This window comes from Mustela nigripes, chromosome 11 (assembly GCF_022355385.1).
Source record: "Mustela nigripes isolate SB6536 chromosome 11, MUSNIG.SB6536, whole genome shotgun sequence".
In the NCBI taxonomy this organism is placed as follows: Eukaryota; Metazoa; Chordata; class Mammalia; order Carnivora; family Mustelidae; genus Mustela; species Mustela nigripes.
Genome location: NC_081567.1, coordinates 39,128,683 through 39,154,610, shown reverse-complemented (window position 1 = coordinate 39,154,610; position 25,928 = coordinate 39,128,683). Strand labels below are relative to the sequence as shown.

General features: G+C 56.8%; 1 protein-coding gene across 13 annotated transcripts in view; it reads right to left on the bottom strand.

Annotated features, from left to right (window-relative positions):
• Positions 1 to 25,928, bottom strand: part of NPRL3 (NPR3 like, GATOR1 complex subunit) — a 38,996-nt gene that overhangs the window by 11,655 nt on the left and 1,413 nt on the right. For 2 of the 13 annotated variants that reach the window (XM_059415869.1, XM_059415875.1), the window contains exons 1-7: positions 25,682 to 25,889; positions 20,280 to 20,349; positions 16,022 to 16,060; positions 12,650 to 12,779; positions 11,123 to 11,197; positions 6,523 to 6,676; positions 4,572 to 4,653 (exon numbers count right to left, since the gene is read on the bottom strand). In XM_059415869.1, coding sequence (XP_059271852.1) covers positions 4,572 to 4,653; positions 6,523 to 6,676; positions 11,123 to 11,197; positions 12,650 to 12,779; positions 16,022 to 16,060; positions 20,280 to 20,349; positions 25,682 to 25,799 — 668 coding nt within the window. In that variant the 5' untranslated portion in view covers positions 25,800 to 25,889. Of the gene's footprint in view, positions 1 to 4,571; positions 4,654 to 6,522; positions 6,677 to 11,122; positions 11,198 to 12,633; positions 12,780 to 16,021; positions 16,061 to 20,279; positions 20,350 to 25,681; positions 25,897 to 25,928 lie in introns of those variants that run through there. The other 11 variants (XM_059415881.1, XM_059415880.1, XM_059415870.1 and 8 more) reach the window with 11 other exon arrangements.

Genomic DNA, 25,928 nt, shown 5'->3' with positions numbered 1-25,928 from the left:
CCCTCAGGGTGACAGCTACGAGTGGGTCTGATGAGTGTCACGCTCTCGGAAGAGACCCAGGATCCTACACCAAGGCCCAGAAGAGTGGAGAGCTAAGGAGTTTGTAGGAGATGGCGGTCCCCAGAGCCCCAGCAAGCTCTGAGCAAGGGCGTCTGCAGGAGGACAGCTGCCACCAAACCTGAGAAACGGCAGCTCGCAAAGTCAGAGGTCACAGCACGCAAGAGCCGCCGGGTGGATGAGGTTCTCAGCACCCACGGACAAAATGAAGAGAGAAGAGAGAGGAAAGCAGGGCCACAGAGAGAGCAAGCCTGAAAGCTAATGTGGGCAGGCTCCTCCATCCAACCAGACACCTGGACAGAAAGGCCGGCTTCCAAGCGGCAGTCCTTAAGACGCGGCTCAAAGGCATGGTGGCCACACCCGGGAACCGGAGTCAGCCCTGACTCTCCTGCTGTTTCCCATGCAGCTGCTCCGCTGCCCCAGGAGCTTGGCAACGCCACTGCACACATGGGCAAGGGGTCCTCTCCCTGGAGCAGGGGAGACAGGCACACAATGCTCCCTGGGTCTCACGTGCAGTTTGCTCCACGCCCCCAGGCACTGGTCGCCACCCCCTTCCCCCCCCGCCGGTCACGTGCGCCCACAGAGCACTGCACACCGAGACCCCGCGTGCAGACCCGGCCCAATATGCCCACCCACAGGGGAAGGGGAAGCCCCAGAGTACCCCTGCTCAAGAGGCGAGCCAAGGGGAGGGGAAACGGCTGTGTCTCTGTCTCGGAAATGCAGCCCGTTTCTCTGACCCTGAAGGACAGAAGGCGCCCCCTCAGAAAACCTGGGAGGCTACATCTGGTGTGTGTATCTGTCAGCACCACACAGCAGCTGACGCACAGCTGCTGTCTGTTGCCCACGTTACGCGGCACCCAGCCCCGTGTGTGCCCTGGCCGCCTGTCACCAAACAACGTCCCTGCGGCATCACGGGGTAGTTCCCTACGCCATAGCAGGTGCGGAGCAGGGGTCTGGCGCCCACACGGCTCCCACTCTGAACTTCTGTCTGCATGGCAGTTGTGTCTGGTCTGGAGACACTGTCCGAAGAGCGCTGCCCCCGCGTGAGGCTTATCCCGCCTGCCACATGGCTCTGGGCCACACAGCGTCGCCCAGACCATCTGCCACAGGAGATAACGCTCGGGTCTCAAGGCGATGACTGCGCAGGAGGCGACACCTGGCCTTGAAGACACGCCCTTATATCTCCTGCCCCAGAAGGAAGGTGGCGTGTGGCTCTTACTCCGTTACCCTCTCCTCCCACCCTCGCAGAAACAACTTCAGCTCCTAACCCTTGAGCTGAGAGCTGAGACCTCCCTCTCTGGTCTCCCGGTCACCCTTCTCCCTGCCACCCAGTGCCCACCGACACTCTGGTCCCACACACAGCCAGCCTTCCTGCTAACGCAGCGGGGACACATACACATTCAAGAGGTCCGAATGGGCTCAAAGGTTTACAGAAGTACGATTTGTGGAAAAAGAGACTAACCTTCCAAGGATGCTGGCAGATGTGTCTCTGGTGCATCATGGCTCTGAGCAGACGGCAGTGGGAGGCAGCAATGAACCAGCACAGAGTTCCCAAGGCCACCTGCCCAGACTGGCCCTGGGCTGCCCCCCCCGAGCTCCAAGCCTCCCAGCCCCACCACAGGCCCCGCTACCTCTGAAAAGCAGTCGGCACACACTGTCAAGCCGCGGCCCACAATACTGTGACTGCTGCGCACTCGTTCCCTCGACCACCGGTGAGCCACCAGCCACACTTCCCTACAGGCCAGCCTCAAGGTTTGTTACAGGTAGTGCAGGGACATCCCCTGACTTCACGGGAGACACAACCTGACGGTCACACAGAGGCATGGGACAGTCACTGAGGTCACCGAGCCCCACGGGGGACACAGATGCCACAACAGTCAGGGCAGGCTCCCAAGGGATTCATGCTGCTGGCCCCTCCTCACAGACACTTGGATCCTGGGCCGTGAGGCCACCAGGCCAATCGGCCACGCCACAGCCATGGGTTTTATGTGAAGCAGCACATCCCAGGAGGCTGGGCGGGCTCAGGTGCCTAAGTGTCTGCTGGGGTCGAGTCCTGGGTCAGGCTCCCTGCTTCTCCCTCTGCCTCTGCGGCTCCCCCTGCTTGTGCTCTCTCTCTGACAAATTAACAAATGAAATTTTAAAAAAAGAAGCCGATCCAGCTCCTTTGATGTCTCACCCGGATCTCCTACCCCCACACCTCGCAGCTCCGGGTCTCACCTATGCTCGGACAAAACCCTCGCAGCCCCGCTGGAACGCTGCCCCAGGGAGAAGCGGCTCTGTGCCGCTGGGTCACTCCGTAAACACACGGCGCCCTCTCTCAGCTCCAAGCTAAGCCCCCTGCAGCAGCGGGCCAGGCTAGACCTCAAGGGACAGGGAAGGCCCCAGGCCAGGGCTGCTCCTGGGCCGTCCCAGAGCCACTGCCACCGGCAGGTTGGGACAGGGTGTGGGGGAGGACCCCGCTGTCCCTGGGCGTCCCACCAGAGGGGCGCTGCTGCTGGCTTACAGAGGTGGGCCCCAGGACCCACGAGTGGGCAGGGTGGGGTCTGGGAATAGGAAAGGGCGGGCGGGGGCTTCACCTGGAGGAAATAGGATCCTGAACACTCACACCAGGACACCTGGGCTGGAGGAAGCAGCCGGGGCGCAACAGTAACCCCGGGCGCAGTTTCTTCCCTGAAACGCAGCTCCCTGGTCTCCCTCAATCCAGGGCCCACTGGGGCGCCGGGCTGCCTCGAGTCCAGGCGGCAGGTGGGCCAAGCGCCCCAGACCTCACGGCCTCCAACCCTGCAGCTCAAACCCAAGGAGTCGCGCTCCACTCCTTCCTTCGACGCGGCAAGCCTGGCTCAGGGCTGGCGTTTATCTCCAGGGCAGGCTGAGCGCCACTTCTCGTCCCACCCTCGTGGAGGGAGGCCGGGCACCAGACGGCACCCAGGAAGCACCAGCCAACCCAAAACCAGAGGGCAGCAGACTTCAACGTGGTCATGAGCGACGCCGCGGGAGAAACGGGGGGGACCGCAGGACGGAAGTGCCCGTGCCGACCCCCCACCACCACCGAGGTCAGGACGAGGGAACACGGGCCGCAGCTTCCGTCGCAGAGGACAGCTCTGCGTCCGGGGCGAAGGCACCCTTCCTCTTACAGCAGCGGACAGGGTCTGAGAAGGCTCTGGATAGGAGAGGGGGATGCACAGGGCGGCGGCCGGACACGGCTGTGGACACACACGCTCACCGAGACCCTGGGCCGGCACAGCCAGAGGAAGGGGGGGGTCTCCTGTGTTGCCAGCGGGGTGTGGCCCGTGGCGCAGGCCCCCCCACGCTGTCAGGAACACACACATAACCTCACGTGCGCAGCGGGCGCAGGTCTTAGGGCCCCCGAGGCTCAGAGGCTGCGGCAACTGAGGGCCCAGGCAAGGGCTGTCTAACTGGCGGCAGCAACAGAGAAGTCCTTACATACAAGTTCAGCGGGGTGGAGGCCACACCGCTGAGCGGAGAGGGCAGGGACGGTGTGTACGCGCAGCGTGGAGGGGCAGAGGTGGCCAATGCTCGCCTGCGTGGCCTCCAGCCCACCTGGGCGGCTGGCACGTGGCCTGGGGCTAGGATACACCTGCCGCCAGGGCCGGATGGAGCCTGGTGCAGGGACATCGGGGAACAAACGCAACACTCTGATTTTCAGATGAGGGATGCGTGACCTTTTCAAAACCTTCCATTAAAACAGCAAAAAGAACGGAAATTTCCCAAATGCTCCTAACAATAATCCCAGGTATGGGACTAGAGATGGGCTTTGTTTTCTCGACACTCTTCTAGATTTCCTAAATATCGATAACAAGCGTGTATGGTTGGTGAGATCAGGAAAACGACTAACACAGAAAAGGGTCCTCGAGAAGCCACCCTTTCTGGGCTTGGACGATGTGTGCTATTGGCAGCCACAGCTCTTAGGCCCAGCCCACCTCCAGTGGGGAGCACGGGGCCTGCCGATAGGATGAAGGCCCGAGAAGGCCAGGGGCGGGCACCGGGCAGTGTGCAAGGACAAGGCCCAGAGCCGCCTGCACCGCTGGCTGGGCAGTGACCCCTCGGGAAGCAACAGTCCTGGGGCAGGGACCCATGCCCCACCCCGGCCCACACCCCCCACCTCCCAGCCACACTACAGACCCAGGGTCAGGGACCAGTGAACACGCTGGGAAATGAAGTTCCCGGCTGCGGACACCAATACTACGGGGAAAACCGTGCGGCTCTGCTGTGTCCACAGCACCTGTGCCTTCCCACACGCAGACCCTAAGTCCCGCGGCGTCCGCGGCGCCCTCGGAGCCTCAGCCTCCTCCTCAGCAAAGTGATGACATGACACCCACCTCAGGAGGCAGACCCCAAACCTGGCACTGTGACAGGGTGACTTCAGGTTCAGTCCGGGGGCTGGGGGGGGCCAGCACTGCCATTCCGTGCCCACCCCCATCACAGTGGCACCACAGGAGAACAGGCAACAAGGGCCACGGCAGGTGCCCCGGCACACTCCCCGCCCGCCTCACCTGTCGTAAGCCTCCTTGAGGTCCCTGGCCAGCTTGCACTTGGGCAGGATATGATGAAATGGGGACTGAGGACCATCACTCGCTGCAACGATCAGAACACAGAGAGTTTAGAGCCTCCGAAGCCAGGAAATATGTGAGGCTAGAACGGAAAATACCTGTAAGAACAAGGTTAACTGGGCGCCTGGGTGGCTCAGTGGGTCCAAAGTCTGACTCTTGGTTTTGGCTCAGATCATGATCTCGGGGTCGTGAGATCGAGCCCCACACAGCGTGGGGCGTCTGTCTGCTCAAGATTCTCGCTCTCCCTCTGCCTCTCACCCCCCACACTCACGTGCTCTTTCTCAAATAAATAAATCTTAAAATTTAACTGAAAATAAATTTGAACTAGGTTTTCTTTTTTGATTTATTTTTGTACAGTTTTATGTACTTATTTGACAGAGTGAGTGAGAGACAGAACACAAGCAGAGCGAGAGAGGAAGCAGGCTCCCCGCTGAGCAGGGAGCCTGATGTTGGGCTCGATCCCAGGACCCTGAGACCATGCCCTGAGCCGAAGGCAGATGCTAACCGACTGAGTCACCCAGGCGCCCCAATTTCAAGTCATTTTGAACCAAACATCAGGGAACCCCGCACTGTATTTTATAAAATCTGTGCACCCATTTGAATGAAGATGAGACTTTGGCTGATTTGTTCAATGGCCTTTAGATGGGTCATGTGTTAGATTTTAGCACTGGGGCCCCTGGCCCCGCAGCGAGTTCACCGGTGGCCCCAGAGCACAGACCCCCAAGACGCCCTCCACCTGCTGAGCCGCTGCTTCCAGGCCTCATCCCACTCGCTCACACCAGGGCCATTTATTTTTAGGATCCAAAGTCTTTCATTAGGGGCACCCGGGGAGCTCAGTCGTTAAGCATCTGCCTTCAGGTCAGGTTGTGATCCTGGGGTCCTGGCATCAAGCCCTGCATCGGGCTCCCTGCCCGGTGGGAAGCCTCCCACTCCCCTCCCACTCCCCCTGCTTATGTTCCCTCTCTCGCGGTCTCTCTCTGTGTCAAATAAATAAAACCTTAAAAAAAAAGTCTTTTCTTAGTCCTTTATCATTAATACCTTAAAATATGTAGTTAATTGAATTTTTAAACATTTCTTGTGGTAGGGGCTCCTAGGGGCTTGGTCGTTGGGCATCTGCCTTCTGTTTGGGTCAGATCCCTGGGTCCTGGGATGGAGTCCCACATTGGGCTCCCTGCGCAGTGGGGAGCTTGCCTCTCCCTCTGCCTCTGCTGCTCCCCTTGCTTGTGCTCTTTCTCTCTCTCAAATAAATGAAATCTTAAAAAATTTCTTCTGTGATGAAGTCACAGATTCTAAAGAGAATTTTTTTAAACAAAACTTGTGGATTGTTATGAATCAATACACAACTGACCAAAACATACTTATACATTCTGACAGCTGTCAAGGGAAAAAGCAAGTTCTCACTGACAGCGCACCCAACCGCTACTCTGATGTCTGGCCACGGCCAGACCGGGCTCACCCTCAGACCCGCATCTGGCCTCCTTCGGCTGCAGAGCCCTGAGCTGAGATGGAGGTGTGGGGGCGGCAGGCGGCGCTCCTGTGCTCACAGGTGGTTTGGGAATGCCCAAGTCCATGCAGCAGCCAGTAACCGGTCAGCTGGTGACTCCGTCGGGTCCTCCCTCAGTTTGCGGGAAGCCGAGAAGGGGAAAGCGCCCACTTCACCAGCCCTGAGTTCCCACTGGCCCCTGGACAAGTCCCCGGTGTGTGCACCCACCGCCGGGCGCTGTGGGGTGCGGATCAGGCCGGGAAATCCACTTCCGGGGTCAGTTCAGGGCTGCTATGCAGCTGTGTCCCATGGGGCACCCTCCCGAGTGCCTGGGGACGACCTGCAGACGGTCCCAGGAGCCCCCGATGCCTGCGTGTGGGCCTGCACACGCTGACGCCCCGCGGCACTCACCGTCAGCCATGGCAGACACCTCGTCCTGCAGCGCCAGGATCAGCTTGGCCTCCCGCGTGAGGTACTGGCAGCGGCGCTCCTCATGCTGCAGCACGGTGGCGATGCGCCGGGACAGCGTGTGCAGGCAGTTGATGACTGACGGGTCCGCGTTGGCCTGCGGGGGAAGGCAGGGGCTCGGAGGCGGCACGTGCACTGAGGGGCACACGGGGCGCATTGGCCACAGGGTGTGAAGGAACCTGCTCATCTCCTTGTCCACATGGTCCTCTCCAGGGGCCACTGCTGTCCCCGGGCCTGTGTCCCCTCTGGGGTCCGTCACAGCAACACTGCTGTGAGCGGTGTCCTGGCTGGGGAATGACTGCCCAAGAGGCAACATGGAAATGGCTCTATGGGGCCCCCAGCATGTGCCACCAGCAGAGGCATAGCAGGGCACCATAGCAGGGCCATGCAGACAGGACCAGGGCAGCCCACCGGGGGCCGGGGCAGCGGAAGGCACAGATCCCACCACATGCCCCTAGGCTCCCTCCGGAGATGCTCCACAGTGGCACCTCCCCCAGCAGTTAGCCCGACAGAGCCCCTGCAGGGCACAAACCCGAGAGTGCTTGAGGTCACCCATGCGCAGCCACTGCTGGTGGGCAGGACCAGGCCTCCTGAGAACTCAACCACACAGACCCACTACAACAGGGACACGGAGCTCGGGACACAGAAGCTCCAGGCCCCCCGTCTGCTGGACACACTGTCCTCAAGGGAAGAGGCTCTTCCCAGCAGGAACATGGCTAACCAAAGCCAGCAGGCTCCCTTGGCACCCCTGCGCCAGCTCCAGAACCTATCAGACGGGCAGGGAGGCCAGGCAGCCACACCCGCCCAGGCCAGGGTGGGGCAGGCGGCTGGATGGTCTCTGAAGATGCACCACGGAGCAGATAGCGGCGAAGCCATGACTCAGTGGTTCAGGAGGCCACGAGGGCTGCTGAGTCATCCCAGGGGCGGAGGTGGGAAAAGGGAAAGGGACGCTGGTACCGCTGATTAAACCCAGGGGTGCCTCCCCTCCTGTTTATCTGGCAGGCAGGGCCCCCCCAGCGAGGTGTCCACAGTCAGCCCTTTGGACCAAACCCTGCACCAGACAGGATAAACACCTTCGTCACCAGGACTTGGAGAGATTTTCTGAGCTCCCAGCAGATGTCACACTCACAGACAGAATCTGCACCCATGCAGGGGACAGGACTAAACACTGCCGTCACGCCATGCCCAGCACCCGGCAGCAGCCCTGCTCCTCCAGCACGGCCCCCAGCAACGCCCCCACGAGACGCTGGAACTACAGGGCCTCATGCATGTGCCACAGCTTTCCGACAAAACACACTTGCAGAAGAGTCTGCACAGGCGGTCCCGGCAGCAAACAGGGGAGGAATGATCCCATGCACCTGGCTATTCCCCTCCTGAGCCACCGAGTCACACGGGAGAGCATGACCCTATGTTCCAGGTCCCACTGGCGGGCCACTACGGCGTTTTAAGTCATACGCCTGAGCCCATGACGTCCACATTCCCAGGCATGCAGCAGGGTATGCACCCAGACAAGACCCGCACTGATAGGGTGCCCTGGGGTGTCCTGCCTGGCTCCACAGGCCAGACACCACAGACACAGGTGCCTGCAGAGCCCAAGGCTCACTCTGGCCACAGGGACAGAGGGACCACCGAGGACATGCCGGCCCTGAGGGGAAACTCAGAAATGCCGCATTTGCCCCATAGGTGATGTGAAACAGCAGGAGATTTAGGGTATCGCCTGTGAGACTTTCTCGCTCCCAAAAAGTGCACTGAAACAGAACGAGGCCTCCAGAGCAGACGTCCAATTTGCAGGCAACACACACACACAGAGCAAGCATGATGAGATGGACCCCAACACGGAACACCAACGGGCCGGAGCGGGAGGAGGGTCCTAGACCGGCAGAGACCCACAGACACAGCCCACACACTCGTGAGGGCAAGGTTTTCATCCTGGCCCAGACAGGCCAGCGGCCAAAACTATGGCCATCAGGCACTAGCTGATACCAAATCACAGCGAACTTTATCAGGGGTGAAAAGGTGCCATGGTATAACACCAACATTCACAGTTGATAGAGAAGCCACCCACAGTACGCAGAACTGAACAGACATGAGCTGCGGGGCTTGCCCAAAACGCCTGAACAACAGGGCAGGGGAGAAGCCAGGGCGGGCTGGTGACAGCTGGGGGACATCAGAGATGGGTGTACGAGGGTGGTCAGACTATTACTGTCACTAGTGGGCGGTTTGTTTAAAACTCTTTAAAGTAGGGCACCTGGGGGGCTCAGTGGGTTAAGCCTCTGCCTTCAGCTCAGGTCATGATCTCAGGCTCTCTGCTCAGCGGGGAGCCTGCTTCCCCCTCTCTCTCTGCCCACTTGTGATCTCTTTCTCCATCAAATAAATAAATAAAATCTCAAAAGAAAAACTTTTCAAAGTATTAAAGTATATATGTATGTTTTCATGACTATTAAAAAAGACAAAATAACTTTCTCCCCTAAAAATACCAATGCTTTACATCATTTAAAATTCCTCCCGCTCTTCAACGTCACGGCCTCTGCTGTGTGAGGTCCCCTACCGCGTTGCTTCCCGGCGCAGCGATCCACCCGTCCTCCTCCAGGCTCGGGCCGGGCCCCCACGCCTCACCTCTGCCAGCCACGGGCCGCACCAGTGTGAGGACTCCCCTTTGTCTCAGCGACCCAACTACTGGATGCCTGCACTGCTTCCGGCCTCGCCGTTATCCTAAGTCTGCTCGCAGCTCCAGAAGCCGCTTGTTTTCTGGACGGCAGTGTCCAGAGGTGGCACCCAGTCGGCTCCCCTGCACTGTCCCGCCGCGACCAGGACCTGCCTGCAGGGCAGACCCATGGCTGCTTCTCACTGCCCATCCCGCAGGGACTGTCAGGGTTCACAGGCCAACAGTGTTCATCGTGATTTGGGGGTTTTGTTTCTTACTTCCTGGAGCTCTCTTGGTGGCTGTGCGCAGTATGTAGTTTTGTCAGTCACACCTGACATTATTTACACTGTGCAAAGGCCAAAATGACAAAGTAAAGGTCTCCACGTGGAACGGCAGGCCCGGGACAGCCCCTGCTAACCCTGCATGCTGCTGTCTCAAGCAGCGCGGGGGCCAGTTTTAAAGACCAAGCCTCACTCCAAGGGGCTCTGCCCTGGCGTCACTGTGGTTTCGAGCCGCTCACAGTGAATGCGGTTTTCTCTCCAGAGAAAAGCACCTCGAGACGTGGAACGATTCCCCATCTTACAGGTGTCCCCTGCGCTGCATGTCATTTTGGCCACTCTGAGGGCCGGCAAAGCACACGCTGCTCCGTGTCACTGAGACCCAGTCACCTGGTCTGGGATGCTTTTGTGAAGCCAGCGCACGGGCCACACGTGCCCATCAGAAAGAACACGGACTGCTTTCGTACGAACCGGCAGTGGGGCAGCTCACAGGGATCCCGTCACAGGACAGCCACAAGACAGACTTCCTGGGCAACTCCCAGTCCTTTCGGAACACAGTAAGGCTTTCCCGGGGGCGCTTTTCATGTTCCTGTGGGTCCCTCAGATCCTGACAGCTTCACTGAAGAGAAACTTCCTCTGACCTAACTTCAGGCAGTCTGGGAACTGCCCGGAGAAACTCCGAGGCTCACGGATTAAACACGACACGGAGAATCACAAGTGCTGGTGTGGAGGACACAGACAGTGGGCCGCCGTGGGCAGCCGTCTGACCCGTCCTCAACACGGCACTGCAATGCCACTCCAGAGTGTGTGTGCCCAAGGGAAAGAAAACCGGGCGTCCACGCAAACACCTGGACAGAAATGTCCGTCACAGCACGGGCCCTAGTGCAGCGACACACACATGTCGCTCCCAACGGCTGGAGCGCAGAGACAGCGCATCCGCGACCGCATCTACAGACGGACGCGCCCGCTGAGCTCCACACACATGGAACACGCTGCCACCACGAGAGGGGTGGGCACACTACCACGTGCGTGAGCCACGTGGAAGCAGACAGACGCCGAAGGCCACACAGTGTAGAATCCTGTCTCTATGCGGGACGCCTGGGTGGCTCAGTTGGTTAAGCAGCTGCCTTCAGCTCAGGTCATGATCCCAGCGTCCTGGGATCGAGTCCCGCATCGGGCTCCTTACTCGTCAGGGAGCCTGCTTCTCCCTCTGCCTCTGCCTGCCATTCTGTCTGCCTGTGCTCGCTCTCTCTCGCTCTCTCTCTCTCTCTGATAAATAAATAAAATCTTAAAAAAAATATATTGTCTAGAATCCTGTCTCTACGCAAATGCAGAACAGGTAAGCCCACAGACAGAAGGCACACCGGTGGTTTCCAGGGGCCGGGAGAGGAGGGGCAATGAAACTGTCCTGGAACTGACACAGGAAGGGTAAACTCCTGCAGGACCCCCAGAGGGGCCTGGCAGCAGCCGGGCCGACCCTGCAGTCTGAGCTCTGAGCCAATGACACTATCACCAGAGATGAACGGCGGCTCCCGTCCCAGGACCCTGCTCCCCTGCCCCGGGGCCCTGCTCCCCGCCCTCGAGCCGCCAGGGCTCTCCAGCCATCTGTGCACTAGCTCACCCTCAGCGCAAACACCACATTAAAAAGAATCATCGTGGGGGCTTCCCTCTTCGGAGATGGGTCTGTTTTTGAAACCTGGAAAAGAAATACAATCTAATGAGTGAGGGCCACCACGTCCCAAGAAACCCTATGTAGAGCTATTCTTCAGGCACAGGAAAAGGCTCGAGAGGGTAGCCGACCCAGAATAAAACAGCCCTAGGGTCTCTGAGACATGGCCACCGCCTCCGCACGGGCAAGCACGGGCAGCACAGACCGATGGAAACGCGGCTGAGACGACAGCGGGAGGGTCGATGCCACGGCCCCAAGGGACAAGATTACTGCAGGCAACAGAAGGGAGCTTGATGGGGAGAGGCTCGAGCACTCGGGACACTCTCTGCCCAGACCCTCCCTCCCCCACTGCTGTCTCCACTGTCCCGTCCCCGCCAGGCTGGGCAACTGCTCCAGACGACGGAGAGACAGGTAACACTCAGAGCCAATCGGGACCGCGCTGCCTGGCACCCGGCCATGGTCAGTCACGCGTGCCGCCAGCAGAAGGCACGGGAGTGTGTCTGGGGATTGGGGGAGGGGGTGGTGGCCACATCTCCCTGGGCCAACCCACCAGGACGGTCACCATCCCTGGTTTGGTAGGCTGTGACTCCTGGGAAAATGTCCCATCTCCCCCTGCCACCCACAGGTCAGCAGCGGGGACTGAGGCCTGTCTACAGAGGCCTGGTAAAGAGGAAGGTGTCACCAGTGGGACCTGGTGCACCAGCCACGGACTGCCGTCCTGGAACAGCCAACCCCCTCAGAAGCTCCTTCCACAGGGAAACTCAGGGAAAAGACTTGAGGACTGCAGCTTCTGGATCCTATAGATAGAGCTGAATCCTACCCCATCTTATCAAAGCCCTGATTCTGTGTGCAAAGGACTGACTAGCAGGTTTTGGTGTCAAACTCCCTTGGGGAATAGTGCCCTCGATCTTGTTAAAACCCCTCAGTACCGTAACATGTCATTCATCCCAGAAGTCTAGCACAACACTAAGAACTGAATTAATCATCCTATTTGCTATGATGTCATTTAATAAATAAGAAAAAAAACTTGCACCACTTCAGAGATGGACGTCCTAGATATAAAGGGGAAGGTAGCAGTCAGGAGAACTCAGGAAGCAAAGAGCAAAAACCATGGCAGGCCTATGGGGATACGCAGCTCACTGAACACACACACACATGCAAGGGGTCAGGGACACGGCATGATACGATGGCTGCCTTCACCAGTGTGAGCTACAGCTCCCTGAGGGCCCCGGAGCCAGGACAGGCCATGCCTACACACGGAGAGCCCCACCTGCCCAGGGAGAGCCCCACCTGCCCAGCGAGAACCCCACCTGCCCAGGGGGGCCATACCTGCCCAGCGAGAACGCCACCTGCACAGGGGGGCCGTACCTGCCCAGGGAGAGCCCCACCTGCCCAGCGAGAGCCCACCTGCCCAGGGAGAGCCCCACCTGTCCAGCAAGAGCCCCACCTGCTGGGTGCCGTACCTGCCCCAGGCCGTACCTGCCCCAGGCCGTGCTGTAGCAGGGTCGGGTGTCCAACAAACCGCACATTATCAATCTTCAGTTCAAATTTCTGGCCACACATTTCAGACTTGGTTGCCAAAATTGTTGCCAGAATGACATCCGAAAACCTTAAAATAACACAAGGGCAGAGTGGAAATCAGGACATAGCGTGCCACGGTACCAGGCCCACCTGCCCTCCGAGGGGAAGGGTCTCAGGACAGGGCCGCTTCGTGCGTGCAGTGCTCTACCGCCACTGCCCACCTGGAAGCGGCCGTCAGTCGCCCTTCAGAAGCGGCCCCCGCGACCGGGGACATAAATCCCAGGATTACGAGGTAAAAGGCATGAGAAGCATAGAATGAAGGCACATGCTGTCATTTCTTGGCATGCTCTACGGAACTCAGGAGAGAGGACGCATGGCAGTTTGCTTTTCAAGGGAGGACAGCAGCTGCAGCTGGCACTGCCCCAGGGAGCCGCTCGCCGAGGTGCACAGGCACGTGGGGACGCCTGGACTGACTGGCCCGGGTTTGCCGGGCTGCACCCTCCACCCCAGGTATATAAAGGACATCACTCACTGACCTTCCTCACGGCAAGGCTGCCTGGGCGTCCCCCTACGCTGAGCATCTCAACCTTCCAGCTCTTACTAGGGGAGAAACCTTGAAGAAGTGCAAGATATGCAGAGCTGGTGACAGGAAACGAAGGTGGGGACGCACCGGCTGGGCGCCGTGGGAAGGAGGAAGGCTGTGGTGGGGCAGTACATCTGGCTACCGCCTCGGTACCACTGTCGAGCTCACCCTTGTCGAGAGGCACCTATACACCGGTCTCCCCACGGGCAACCCTGTTCCTTCCTGCCCAGGGGACCCAGATAAGCGAGCATCACTGCAGGGAGGAGAGGCTGGGGGTACAGTGCAGACCCTCATCTCAGAGCCCAGGCCGCAGGGGCCTCCACTCTAGAAACTCGGAGGCCCCGTGTCTGGTCAGGAGCCAGAAGGGAGACGAGTCCTGTGCTCGTTTCTCCACCTGGGAAAAGTACATCTAACATCGGGCCGGAAGGGCCCACTGTGTGGGAAAGGGCGGCTCCACAGCCACGCTCTGCCCCTGGGTAAGGAGGCCCTGATAGTCCTGAGGAGGCCGATGAGGACAGACACCAGGGTGCGTCCCAGGCCTTCATGGAGGAGCCACAGGGAATTGGGACCCCTCCAGAGCTTCTCTTCTAAAGGAGCTCACTCTGCAGGGAGGGCGGCAACGGACCCCCACCACTCCGAAGGGAAAGTCTACCACAGACTGTGGCTCCCGTCCAACTCTGAGGCAGCAAATGACCTCGACGTTACGTGGTCTAGTAGGGGCCATTGCTCTGGGTTCCTCACCCTCGGCAGGGCTCAGTGTCTCACGCGAGAGACGTAACTTGGAACCGGCCTGGAACGAGAGCCTCGCTGAGGTCAACCAGCTCACGGAGAAAGGCAAGACAGGCAGCGATGGGCTCTCTCCAAGCCTCTCTCCTAGGCAGCAGGCGAGCCTAGCACGGCCAAGGGAGCTGGCCATGCTGGCCTCTAGCCTTCCCCCAGGGCCAACGTGGTCCCCTAGGAGCCCCTGATCACTCTGTGGTCCCCAAAACAAACCAGATGCAAGGGTTTTGGCCAAAACGGGCTGCCCTGCCTCTTGTACAGTGAGGAATGCAGTTGGACCTTCCGGGACCAGCGCTGTCAGAGACATTCTGGGGAACTCGGGACACGGCTGCAGCCCTTGGCCGCCCAATGTGGGTCACTCCTTCCCCAATGTGGGTCACTCCTTCCCAGGAACACCATTCTCTAGAGTGAATAAGCCAGAGATGGAAGCTTGCAGAGTCTTAGGAGGTGTGATATGCTTTCTTCAAAAACTCTCAATGGCTCACCCTGCCCCACACCTCCCACTGGAGGGACACGGTGATGCCGAGGGAGGGCTCCCGCTGATAAAGCCCTACTAAGCACTTCTGCCAACATTCCATCCCTATCTAAACAAACACTGCCCCTGCACTCTGCCACCCAGCGATACGAGGGACACAGAGATGACGGACAGAAAAACAACTTCCTACCATCCCAGAGGTTCACACTTTCTTGTGATATCCAAAAATCTCCACTAACAACCTCTGCTCCATCATGGAGAGCCACAGAGGGGCCCCAGCCCTGGCCTTTAGCCACCGGTCCCAGAACCTGAGTCCGGCTGTGAAATGCGCCGAGATTCAGAGACAAATAGAGGTGGTCCAGTTCACGCTTATAAATATCTGGATCCAAGAGGTACCCTTCCAAGACCCAAATAAAAAACACTCCCCACTCTGGGTCCAGAAAGGACACAACAGAGGGGGCCAACTTGAGAGCCGTGTGCTGCCGAAGTTAAAAGCCACACGACCCTAAGTGGTTCTCTGGGGTGGCCTGGGTGGCCTGTGGCTGCTCTGCCCATATAAGCCAGTCTGATCCACACAGAAATCCACTCACGGTAACTTATATTACACACTAATGATTAAAAAACAACAACAACAACAAAAAAACACCCGAGTGGCTTACACTTCACATACTGTGTCTGCTGACCTAACGCACAGTGTCACAGAGTCGCACCATGAGACTTGGGGGAAGGGGACGTAACTGACATGAACAGCAAAGTTAAACAAAACAAGTGAAAATATTTGTTTCCAAAAAATCCTTTTCCCACGTTCTGAAGACGAAAGCCCTGGTAAGTGTGCTGCCACACAACAAAACAGCCGTTACAAAACTAATATCCCTGGGGGCGCCTGGGTGGCTCAGTGGGTTAAAGCCTCTGCCTTCAGCTCGGGTCATGGTCCCAGGGTTCTGGGATCGAGCCCGCAGCCAGCTCTCTGCTCGGCAGGGAGTCTGCTTCCCCTCTCTCTCTGCCTGCCACTCTGCCTACTTGTGATTTCTGTATGTCAAATAAATAAATAACATCTTTAAAAAACAAACAAACAAACAAACAGAAATGCAAACCAGAGGCAATGACCAAGGGTCTTTCTAGGGGGACGCTGACTCGGGAGACAGGGAGCCCTGTTCTTGCCTGCCTACCACCTTCCTGAGGCCACTGGTGCCTGCCTATAGGAGGGGAGGTCTGCGTGCACACCTGGTCCCAGAAGTCTCCCTGGCAGCAGCCAGCCTTGCCTTGGCCTCCCAGGGAGTGGGGGATAGCTGAGTAACTCCAGGTGGAGAAAGGGCAGGGGCTGTGGGGAGCCTGGGCACTCGTGGGGACCGGGCAGTGAGGTCCGAGCCAGAGCCTGTGTGCCTCGTTAGTCATTCTTCAACACTGAGGGCAATCAGGATTTAAGCACAATTACAAGAAGAGAAGGCAGCAGGAATCAAGACAGAAAAATGGTGGAGAAGCGTCGTCTTACCCTGCAACCAATCGCTCATCGGTTGGAGGACATGGCTTGCTGGAATGGGAACAGGACCATCAAGAGCAAACAAACACACTGATTTTAAAATTCATGAAGAGTTACAAGGCTGTTTTATTAAACAGCGTTAAAAGTCTAGCAGAAGGGCGACCACCAGCATTACCTGCCGAGGGCAAAGCTAAGCGACTTACCGGACAAGAAAGAAGACAGACACTCGCCCAGGTGAAGACTTACCACCGTTCTCTCACGAGAGCTCCGATTCCCACACGGAAGCAGAGCTGGGCACAACGGAGAGCCAGTTCTCAGGAGCGAGAGCAAGCCGGAAGCCCAGGGTCAGAGCCCAGCGCTAATCGTGTCACAGCACACCCAGGCGCAAGCACTTTAATCTTTCTGACAAAACCGTCTCGGTCGGGCCCCCTGAGAACCCCGTACGGAAGAGCCTGTGAGAACTGGTGAGCGCAGCTGACTGTGGCAGCCTCAACCAGTGACACACGCCTCCTGCCAATCCAGGCTCGCTGAGCCCTGCTCAGCACAGGACCATCGGCCTTGAGGAGGCTGCGGCCAATCTGGACGGGACCTGGGACACCTGTGCACCACGCGACTTCGGTCTTCTAGAGAGTCCATCACTCTGCAGAGGACTGTGCTCTAGGACATGCTGCTTTCCCACAGTCCACGGCACAGAGAGTAGGCCAGGCCCCCGCGTGGAGACGGCCACGGAGGGATGAGAGCCTACCACGACCCCATGCCGGGACCACCAGGCTGTCCCGCTGGGCCTGTGGCTCTGCACAGCTCTCACCAAGAAATACGCGCCACAGACCCATGTAAGAGACACACACAGCCAAGAGCCCCTTCTTCAACAGCTCCCAAACATCAGCTCATCCCTGCACATAGTATGAAGGGAGTAAGATGTTTTGTGGACCTTCCCAGGTCACCCAGAAGCCCCCTAGGAGCACCAGTGCAGCTCCTACAACTTCTATCTTCTACAACCAAACAGGTCCCAGCAAAATCCCTCACTTCCCAAAGGGAAGAGCATGTGGGGCTTCCGAGAACCAGTGGTGCTCTTCCCCATTCCCAGCTGTGGTGGGGACACGTCAAATGCCCCCGGCATGTTTCATGAACTTGCGTCTGCCCTCTAAGGGAGCCAGGGCTGCCAGTAAGCACTCTCACCAAGACACACGTGTTCCCATGATCCCCAGACCTGGGGGGAGAGGCAGAGGGGCCTTGCCACCCTCAGGTGTCTTAAGACAGCGAAACAGAGGCTCATGGCAGAAGGAACATGCCCGAGACCATATACTGCAGGTTCAAAATGAGAGTCCCAGCAGGAACCCGGGCCTGCACATGTCCCAGCATGCCGCGGGCAGGCAGCCCCCAGTGCAGACTTACTGGCTGGGCCAGGAAAGGGGCGGGGATCCCCAAGCCCAGGGACAACACTGCTTACCCCCATTCTCTGCATCAACCTCAGCTCTAGGAAACAGGGGAACCTTCCTTCCTTTCAAGACTATTTATTTATTTAACAGAGAGAGAGGGAACACAAGCAGGGAGAGCGGGAGAGGGAGACGCAGACTCCCTGCTGAGCAGGGAGCTCAATGGAGAGCTTGATCCGAGAACTTAAGGGTGTGGACCCTGGCCCAGCCAAAGGCAGAGGCTTCACCGACTCACCTCCAAGCACCCCAAGGACTACCTTTCTAACACATGTGCACATGCACAGTAGCAGAAACAAAGCTGTCAAGAGAGGCCTGGTGGAGCCCCGTGCACCTGGCGGAGAAGACTAGCTGTGTGCCTGTCTGGCCCGCCGGCCCGAGGTTCTGGGCTACCTGAGGGGGTGAGTGTGCCCAAAAGCTGGACCCACGGCTTACAGAAAGGTGGCCAGGCCTGAGGAGGGCAGGAGGGCCCCCGGAATCCAGCACCCCACAATGCTAACCAAGAACTTAAGGGTGTGGACAAAAACCTCTGAGGTCATCTGGATTCTATCTAAAGTAAGACGATTTCTGAGTGTTTTGAAATGAAGTCGACTCTTTTTCAAGCTACCGGCTTTCCTGTGAGAGTGCCCAGAACATTCCACGCTGGGCGGGAAGGCACCAACGACAGCCTTTGTGACTGAGGCCAGGCCTTCTCCAGGACCTCTCCTGATGGCCGTGGGTAGATGCAAGAGCAGGACCTCCCTGAGGGCTCCTGGGGGCTCAGTCAGGGAAGCGGCTGCCTTTGGCTCAGGTCATGATCCCAGGGTCCTGGACTGAGCCCCAGGTCGGGCTCCCAGCTCAGCGGGGCGCCTGCTTCTCCCTCTCCCTCAGCGCTTGCTCGTGCTCTGTGTCCCGCTCCCTCTCTCTGAAACAAAGAAAATCTTTAAAAAAAAAAAAAGAGGGAGGGAGAAAAGGAGCACAAGCCCCCTGGTGCCCAGCACTCGTCCAACAGGACTGCTGCAACTTCACATCTGGATTTTAAGCCCGTGTTGTAACACAGGACCTTCTACAGCGGTGGAGACACTGCCGATCTGAGCCACTTGGGACAGCAGCCAGTCGTCACCCGTGCCCCACCCCCAAGCACCTGTAACTTGGCTGGTGCAAAGGAGGAACAGATTTCACCAGTTTCATTTCTGTTTCAACAGTGACTTAACAGTGCGCAGCACAGCCCCGCGCCCTTACTTCTCTCGAGCAGCGCACCTCCATCACCACACTCAGAAGCTGCACGAGTGGCCTGTTAACGTGGCTTCAGTCTGGCAAAATAAGCGGGAACAGAAGAAAAGCACCTTGGAGAAGACCATCGGGGAGAACCCTGAACTACTCCAGGAAGGTGTCTGAGCCATCACACGGCTGCCCCCCAGCACCAAAGGCTTGGCAGGCCGACGTGACGAAATAAAGCTGGGCACTCAGAGGTATTAACCTGTATCTTTGACAACAGGGGTGGGTGGGAGTGGCATCCGCAGAGGCCATACTGTGCTCCAATTCCCAAAGGAAGGAATTCTTCAATTCAATGAAAGAGACAGTACAGAGAACCAGCTCTTTTAGCGAACAGCATTACCTGTGATACCCCGAGAGACCCAGGATGCTTCGCTCCCTTCCCAAGGTTCTTCCTCTTCTTTATGCTAAATACTGAAATAATTCCCTAAAAACCTCCTCTTAGTCCGCCACGAACAAGCCTGTGAGTCACCTGCAGGAGCCAGGTGCTGCCAGCATCCCAGGAAACCCAGAGCACTTTCTGCACCCTCTGAAGCCTGAGCCTCCTATCTGCACAGCTAGAGCACGCGGGTGGGCGGCCAGCCCTGCTCTAAAGCCATCTGTGTCCCCAGGTGGAGGATAAGGTGCAGGCGCCCCTTCTAAGAGCCTATTCCAAGTGGCCGACCTCAGAGGACAAGGGGACCACAGCTTCTCCATGGAGCGGAACCAGCCGCACATGTCCGACAGCTCCCCACACACTGTCCCCGCCCCGCTGGTCTCTCCTTCAAAGCTTGCTGCCCTCACAGAAGGTCACTGGTCACGCCCGAGGCCCCACGACCCTCACGAGAAAGGATAAAGGCACACTGTGGAGCTGCATGTCACCACAGCAGGTACAGAGCCTGCTCAAGAGGACTCAGGGAGACCGCAGGGGCTCACCCCAAGGAAGAGGCCCAGCAGGGGCCGCAGCTCTCCTGCCACGGGACAGTGCGGGTGGAGTCCTTTACCTCACTCAGGTCCCAGCTACGTTTACAGGCGCCCAGGACAGCCGGTTTACCGTCCTCCCTCCATCAGCTGGGCCTGTGTTACCATTCCCTGGGCTTTACAATAAACATACGGTAGACGTAGTCCCGTCTGACGTCTGCCACCCTGACAGCTCATCTCAGAAAAAGCAGCGGGAGCACACACAGGAAGGAACCAAACCTGCCTCTCACCTGCGCCCTAAAAGAGCAAGGGTCACATGAGGCCCGGCTCTTGACCCCCATCCCCACTGAACAGGCTTGCGGCACGCGGGCACCTTCCCGTGACCTCTGGGCACTCGCCTGAGAAGTCAGGTCTGCTTTTCTCCCTGTTCCCCTCACAGAAGACGAACATGCTCTCCGGCCTCACCAAACAGCCGGGTCCCCAGCTGGAACATGGGCCATGCTGGGCCACAGGTCAGACCCTGGCAACACAATCTCCAGCTCTGCACAACCTCAAACACCCCGCAAACGGGAAAAAGGGCACCAGGCTTCTGGAGGCAGAAAACCACTGGGTCAGCAGGAGGTGGGGCCCTCCCAGGCCTGGGGCAGGCGTTGCCCCATCACGAGTGCCAGCCCGGCGCTCACCTGGAATCCCCGTCCTGGTCCTCGGCATGGTCTCCAGTGCTGGTGACGGCATATCTGCTGCGAGGCTTATCTGAGCGAGGGCACAAAGGGGAGAGCGGCTGAGCACACGGGCCCCACCACCGACCCAAGGATGGGGGGGTGCGTTAGAGAAACGGCTTCTAAAGCATGGCAGATGCACGCTGGGGCCCTGAGGAGGAGTGGAGTCTGACACAGGCGACAACGTGGGCAACTTGAAAATGCTGTGCCGGGTGGAGGAAACCAGACACAAAAGGACAAACACAACACTTACAGGAAACACCTCAGTGGGCAAGCTCAGACACACAAAGCAGACCAGAGGTTACCAGAGGCTGAGAACAGGGGAAACGGAGTTATTGCTTAATGGTTACAGATTTCAGTTTGGGCTGATGAAAATTCTGGACCTACACAGGGGGGACAGCTGCCTAACACAGCCAAGTGATTATGGTGACTGTAACTCAGGTTACTGAAGTGTAAACTTTATTTTTTTTTAAAAGATTTATTTATTTATTTGACAGAGAGAGATCACAAGTAGGCAGAGAGGCAGGCAGAGAGAAGGAGGAAGCAGGCTCCCTGCTGAGCAGAGAGCCCGATGCGGGACTCGATCCCAGGACCCTGGGATCATGACCTGAGCCGAAGGCAGCGGCTTAACCCACTGAGCCACCCAGGCGCCCTGAAGTGTAAACTTTAAAATGGCAAGTTTTATGTTATATATTTTTCTCCATAACAAATTTTTTTTTAAAGATTTTATTTATTTATCAGAGAGAGGGAGGGGGAGAGAGCGAGCACAGGCAGACAGAATGGCAAGCAGAGGCAGAGGGAGAAGCAGGCTCCCTGCTGAGCAAGGAGCCCGATGTGGGACTCGATCCCAGGATGCTGGGATCATGACCTGAGCCGAAGGCAGCTGCTTAACCAACTGAGCCACCCAGGCGTCCCACACATTTTTTTTTTTTAAGATTTTATTTATTTACTTCACAGAGATCATAAGTAGGCAGAGAGGCAGGCAGGGCGGGTGGGGGGTGCGCAGGTTCCCCACTGAGCAGAGAGCCCGATGCAGGGCTCGATCCCAAGACCCTGAGATCATGACCTGAGCCAAAGGCAGAGACTTTGACCCACTGAACCACCCAGGCGCCCCTCCATAACAAATAATTTTTCAAAAAAGTTATGGTTTCCAGGGTGCCTGGGTGGCTCAGTCAATGAAGCAACCTACTCCTGAGCCAGGTCAGGTCATGATCTCGCTGTCTCAGAGTCTCTCCCTCTGCCCCTCCCCCTTCTCTCTCTCTCTCTCTCACGCATACTCTGTCAAATAATCTTTTTTTTTTTTAAGAGTTTTTTTATTTATTTGACAGAGAGAGAGAGATCACAAGTAGGCAGAGAAGCAGGCAGAGAGAGGGGAAAGCAGGCTCCCTGCTGAGCAGAGAGCCCGATGAGGGGGCTCAATCCCAGGACCCTGAGATCACGACCAGAGCCAAAGGCAGAGGCTTAACCCACTGAGCCACCCAGGTGCCCCCAAATAATCTTTTTAAAGACTTTATTTATTTATTTGAGAGAAAGAGTGAGCGAGGGCACTCCGCATCGGGCTCTCTGCTCAGCAGGGAGCCTGCTTCCCGCCCCCCCACCTGCCTCTCTGCCTCTCTTTCTGCCTGCCTCTCTGCCTACTTGTGATCTTGGTCTGTCAAATAAATAGAATCTTTAAAAAAAAAAGAGAGAGAGAGAGAGTGAGCAAGAAAAAGCACACAAGCAAGGGGAGGGGCAGTGGGAGAGGGAGAAGCAGGATCCCCACTGAGCAGGGAGCACCAGAGCCGCAGGCCTCGATCCTGGGACCCCAGGATCATGACCAAAGCCGAAGGCAAAGGCTTAACCAACTGAGCCACCCAGGCACCCCAGCAAATAAATAAATAAATATTTTTTTAAAGTTGTACTTTCCAAAAAGTTACGAAAATAGCAAATGTTTTTGCTACTATATTTAGTTTAAAAAAAAAAAAAGGATAACACACGTGCACACACACGGACCCTCTCAGTGTATGATGACAGCTGGGTCAGAAAACGCATAGGCAAAAGAAAGAATTTTTAAATATCCATGTGCCAATATCCTTCACATACCTTACCCCAGTAATAGAGCTAAAAGACCTTGGGATGAACGTAAGAAGCTCGTCCCAGGCAAGAGGTCTGTGAGGAAACCAGCAATGCTAGCAAGGGAGATACAAATGAAAAGAAGACATGCCATGACCTGAGTAGCAGCGCAGACGCCGCTTCTTCCCCGCTAACCCATCCATTTAACCTGACCCCCATGACGCCATCAACAGTTCGGGAGCAGGACCCAATACATTCAGTACTAGTGATGTTCCAAGGGAACAGGAGGCACGAACAGCCTGGATAATGCGGAAGAAGAGACGTGGTAAGTGACCAGTCCCATCTGAAAGCGTAACGGCGTAAAGTCACAACAGCTCATCCATGTGGAACGCACCTCACTGGGAGAAATAAGAAAGGTGAAAAATAAAGTCAAAGAATCATGGAATTTACTATGTGATAACAGCAGTGGAACCAACCAGGGAGGGAAGAGAAAATTATGGCGGCTCCTGAACCAACCAGTCTGCAGCTGCGGCGCCCCAGAGTCCCACATCCGCCCTCACCATCGCTGCACCTGCTCCACTGGGCTCCCGGACATGTGCACCCTTGGCAAAGTGTGCAGAAGACACCCACTCCTACCAGGAGCCTCCACTTACACCAAGAGAAACACTTAAAAAAAATAAAAGCTGGTGGCGCCTGGGTGGCTCAGCAGGTTAAGCCTCTGCCTTCGGCTCAGCTCATGATCTCAGGTTCCTGGGATCAAGCCCCATATCGGGCTCTCTGCTCAGCGGGGAGCCTGCTTCCCCCTTCTCTCTCTGCCTACTTGTGATCTCCCTCTCTCTGTCAAATAAATAAATAATTTAAAAAAAAAATAAAATAAAAAATAAAAATAAAAAGCTAATACATACGAGAAAGGAAAAACTCAGGAGTCTCAATTCTTTTCATTCATAATCTTGGAGAGCAGAAGGCCTTTCTATGTTGAACAAAATTCAGAAACCACAAAAGACAGAATGAAAACTTGACTCCATGAAGTCAAAACTCTATGCAGCCAAAACTACACAGAGGCAAACTAAGAACATACGCCTTTGTAACAAAGGCCCATTTTTACCCTAAATATATGAAGAGCCCTTTCAGATCTACAGGGAAAACTCAACCCAAGATGAAATTAGGGAAAGGTGAAGAGTAAGCTGTATGCTAAAAATGAAACCCAAATGGCTTGAAAAGGAAGAAAACATGTGCACTCTCAGTCATAAGACAAATGTGCCTCAAAACCACTATCGGACACCTGGGGGGCTCAATCCGTTACACGTCCAACTCTTGATTTTAGCCGGGGTCATGCTCTCAGGGTCATGAGATCGAGCCCCACATTGGGCTCTCCGCTGAGCACGGAGCCTGCTTGGGATTCTCTCTCTCTGCCCCCCCTTACCCCCACTCCATGCGCACTCGCTCACCCATGCTCTCTAAAACACAAAATCCTTGGGGAGCCTGCATGGCTGCCCGTCAAGTGTCTGCCTTCGGCTCCAGTCATGATTCTAGCGTCCTGGGATCCAGTCTCACATCAGACTCCCTGAGCAGGGAACCTGTTTCTCCCTCTGCCTCTGCCTGTCACTCTGTCTCGCACAAATAAAATAAAATATAATCTTCAAAAAATGAAAAAATAAAACACAAAACCCAGAAAACCACTTTCAGATACAACTTTTCACCCACCTCATTAACAAAGATAGAGAAATCTGACTTACTAAAAATAAGGATGTTCATTATCTCCTAGATCCAACCTCCCCAATTCAGGGAGCTGATCCTACATTCTGAGAAATAATCCTGTATACAGAAAAGATGCTCCCACTGTATTGCCAAAGTTTGGAAGCAACTGAAATGCCCATCCACAGAGGATTAAACAAATCAATCACAGCGCGTTCATCCCACGATTCTGATCATGATTCCAAATCTATACCCAAGATGTCAAGTGAATACAGAACCAACAGGGCAAAACCGAGTGTGTAGTGCACTAACTTCTGCTTAGAAAAGAAACCACCTGGGTGCACCTGGCGCAGTCAGAAGAGCATGGGACTCTGGACCTCAGGGTCCTGAGTTCAAGCCCCACATGGGGTGTAGCAATTACTAAAATAAAACCTTTTAAAAAGCACATGGGGGGGGGGGGGGCCTGGGTGGCTCAGTGGTTTGGGCTGCTGCCTTCGGCTCGGGTCATGATCTCAGGGTCCTGGGATCGAGCCCCGCATCAGGCTCCCTGCTCCGCAGGAAGCCTGCTTCCCTCTCTTTCTCTCTCTCTCTCTCTGCCTGCCTCTCTGCCTACTTGTGATCTCTGTCTGTCAAATAAATAAATAAAATCTTTTAAAAAAAAAAAAAAAAGCACATAGGGGCGCCTGGGTGGCTCAGTGGGTTAAAGCCTCTGCCTTCGGCTCAGGTCATGATCCCAGGGTCCTGGGATGGAGCCTCACATCAGGTTCTCTGCTCAACGGGGAGCCTGCTTCCTTCTCTCTCTGCCTGCCTCTCTGCCTATTTGTGATCTGTCAAATAAATAAATTTTTTGAAAAATCTTAAAAAGCACGTAATTTAAAAAAGGAAAGAAAAGGTGTGCACATGGGTGTACTAACACGGAAGGTTCTGGGAAAAGGCACAGGGACATGGTAACAGCAGCTGCCCGCAGACGGGGAGTCCAGGGGCTGGGGTTCCATGGTGGGCAAGGGCACTCCTGTCATCTATACCCCTTTGCACCTTTAAGACCCTGTACCATGCTGACCAATGTAAAAGCGTTTTTGAAACAAAGTATCTGTGAATACATTCGGGATAGTGAAACACTGTATGTACCCTAAGCTTCCATCCCCAGGGAGAGGGTATGTTCTTGGGGGCGCTCCGGGAGCGAGGGTGCTCCAGGGAAGGGGGTTCCACGGAAAGGGGCAAAGGGGCGCCTGCAGGGCGATGCACGATGTGGGGGAACTGCCGGGACAAACAGCTGTGCGGGAGAGGGAGTGGCGTGGCCCAGAGGGGCATATGGTCACCCCCGCGGGGCGAAGGAGACCTGGCGGGACAGGCTCGAAGAGCACCTGCCCTGAGCCTGCACTTGGGGCCGGACTTTCAAGCCCAGTACGTTCTCGAGGGACCAGAGCGCGTTCTTGCGAGGCTGGAGGCAGGGCGGGCGCTGACGGAGGGGCGCCGCGGAATCCCAAGAGGATTTTCTCTGACTCCGGGTACTCCCCGACTGCTCGGGACGCGGCAGGCGGCGCCTCCATCCTCGAGGACACCCAAGTCACGGACGTGCGTCCGAGCGCGGGCGGGTTGGCTCCCCGGCGCTCACTTACTTGTCTGGGACGCCGGGTGCTCCTGGCTTCTCTGGAAGGGGTACCTGAACAGCAGCTTATTGCCCCTGCTGCCCGAGCTCACCAGAATCACGCTGATGGGGCTGGTGTTGTCGCCCATGGTGCCGGGGACCCGGGGGGGGGCGGCGGGGGACGGGGGTACGGGACAGCGAGTGGGGGACGAGGCGGGGACGGGACGGCGGGGGACGGGGGAGAGAAGGAACGTTGACGGGGGGCTGGGGGACCGGGA